This window comes from Sinocyclocheilus anshuiensis, unplaced genomic scaffold (genome assembly GCF_001515605.1).
Source record: "Sinocyclocheilus anshuiensis isolate Anshui unplaced genomic scaffold, SAMN03320099.WGS_v1.1 scaffold684, whole genome shotgun sequence".
Classification (NCBI taxonomy): Eukaryota; Metazoa; Chordata; class Actinopteri; order Cypriniformes; family Cyprinidae; genus Sinocyclocheilus; species Sinocyclocheilus anshuiensis.
The window spans coordinates 440,019-442,605 of NW_015554107.1; the positions used below are offsets into that span (position 1 = coordinate 440,019).

The 2,587-nt window shown below is 33.3% G+C and overlaps 1 protein-coding gene across 1 annotated transcript in view; it reads right to left on the reverse strand.

Moving 5' to 3' along the window:
- LOC107669761 (RILP-like protein 1) overlaps window positions 1–2,587 on the reverse strand; it is an 8,711-nt gene that overhangs the window by 2,568 nt on the left and 3,556 nt on the right. Inside the window, exons 4-7 of the mRNA XM_016462144.1 lie at window positions 1,978–2,172; window positions 565–725; window positions 351–473; window positions 172–270 (exon numbers count right to left, since the gene is read on the reverse strand). Coding sequence (XP_016317630.1) covers window positions 172–270; window positions 351–473; window positions 565–725; window positions 1,978–2,172 — 578 coding nt within the window. The remainder of the gene's footprint in view (window positions 1–171; window positions 271–350; window positions 474–564; window positions 726–1,977; window positions 2,173–2,587) is intronic.

Sequence of the window (2,587 nt, forward strand, 5' to 3'; positions counted from 1 at the left end):
GGGTGGCGTGGCAGAGTCTTAACTTTGATAAAGAATATCTCTTTGGTTTTGAGACTTTAGTCTTTGCAACTTCAGGGATCTTATCTATGCACAATCAGCTTGTAACACTCCAAAGAAAAAGGAAAACTTGAAATCGCATCATATGACCCCTTTAAGTGTGAATGAACTCACAGTTTTCTAATGCGTGAGTCCTGGGGTCTGTTGTCAGTGCTGTCAGTGTCATTGTCTTCATTTCCACTCCTCTCAAACAAAGGACCATCTGTCTCATCTCTGTATGACAGTGAAACTGTTAAACACAACATTATTCACATGGGCTGTAAATTAGCAGTATGTTTGTGGTTTGCACTCACGTTCTACATTCACTAACGGGTATGCCAAGCATTTTAGACTTTATGACAGTCCTCTGCTTCTTTATGGCAGAGCGCACGGCATCCAGTAAGAAACCTGGGCATCTCTCATCATTCAGGATTTCCCTAATGAAACAAAGAAATGTGTGTCCAGATTGAGGCAGGACATTGTGCTGATAGAAAAGGTTAGAATGCGTCACAAACACAACTGTCTCACCTTTGGTAATATGCAAGCTCCTCTTTGACCAGAAAGAGATTGGCCTTCAACTCGTTCTTCTCAAAAAGCAAGTCTCGTACTTCCTGCTTGGTAAAACACGGTCGATTTGGATCCTTCAAGTCAATGATCATCTTATCTGTGAGGTCTATGGCTGAACTGCTCTGAAAGAGGCAAAGGTGGAATTATATAAGTCAAAACTATAAATGTCTGACTTGGGCACAGTTGATAATCTGTTCTTTTATTTAAAAAAATAAAATAAAACAGACAGTTTGGTAACATTTTCCAGTGTTCATGGTACACATTTTCCAAGCTAATCTCTAAACTAGTAACAAAAGGTGTGGTACACAGTGTTGCCTAAATAAGTGATTTCATAAGAAACATTCAGATATAAACTTCAATTAAGTTCAAGTTTAAAAATGATTAATAAATCATAAAACATGTTAATATAAATATTATTTAAAAAGTAATTTCACAATATTTAAATAATAAATAAAAAACAATTGCTTTCTAAATAATTTATATATGTGTCTGACTACATTTCTAGTTCAGTGTATTAAAAAATCCTATTTTGCAACATTAACCTTTTACATTTTTTGGTAATAACTAAAAGCTTATTTTTTCTGAATTTAAATAATATCTGTTAATTAAAATAAATTAATTAAACTTAAATTAGAATTAAATTTAAATTAAGATAAATGTTAAAATAATACTGTTTTAATAATAAAAAAAATAATAAAAAAAGTTTAATATATTAATATAAAAATGATTTGATGTAATATTTAAATATAAAATAAAAAAAACAGTTCCTTTCTAAATAATACTACAGGTCTAGTTCAGTGTATTACTTCATATTTTAAGTTATTTTTAGAATTTAAATAATCTCTGTTAAAAAATAAATGAATGCACTTAAATTAAAATTAAATTTAAATTAAGATAAATGTTAAAATAATAATGTTTTAATAATAAACAAAAAACAAAATGTTTAATATTAATATAAAAAGTGATTTAATACAATATTTAAATATGAAATAATACTACTTAATTACTTAATATTTTGCATTATTTGCTAATTACTAAAAGCTTGTTTCTGATCATTATATTTATCTCTGTTAATCAAGATAAAACTAAAGTGAAAAATATTCTGACAAGGTTTTAATGTTGGAATTTAATCAAGCATCCCAAAATGTTTGTATGCTGAAGGGGAGTTGTGCACAAACATGTCCTTTCCACTCTAGTGAAGGCAAATGTGACCTATATATGCTTCATCCAACCAACCAAAGCAGAAATTAGGCCCTGTGCTAGGGCAAGAGGAACATACAAGCTTCTGTCTGATTATGCCTTTAGGAAATACACGTAAACCAATACGGGACAGCTAGGGTTAGTAAGCATAAACGTAATATTAATGTGACTAACCGTTTCAGCAGCAGTATGTACGCTGGCTCTTTCTAATTGTGAGTTCAGGCGCTCTATCTCTTTCTGTTTCTCGCACAGGTCGGCCTCCAGGTCGGCCCTCCTCTCCACTGCACTCTTCAGCTGAGTCTGTATGATGTTCTGCTTGTGTCTGAGCTCTGCGTTTATCTTCATTAGTCGCTCCTGCTGCTCCTGGAACTGAAGAAACATGTTAAATAACAGACACTTCAACTCACTGAAAATCATTTATAAATGTTGAAAATGCGCAATGGGTTGAACTTAAATGATTTAGTTAGCTTAAGAGCTAATTTTGACTTAATGTTCATTCTGTTAATTTCTCTATGCAGCAGGCTACTGTGTGGTACCGGTCTGGCCAGTTTCAAAACCAAGGCAAGGCAAACATAACACATAAAAAGGGAAAGTATTAACCTCAGCTCCAAACCACAGCTATATGCCTCTGATGCAATTCATGAGCAACTACATTTTGGAACAGAGTGACACACTGTTGACACTGTGTTCCAAATTCAGCAAAGAAAACCGTGTTAGCTGCTAAACTAGGTCCAATGAAGAGAACAGTACCGTCTGTTTTACTGGGGGGGGGGGGGCTGGTTCA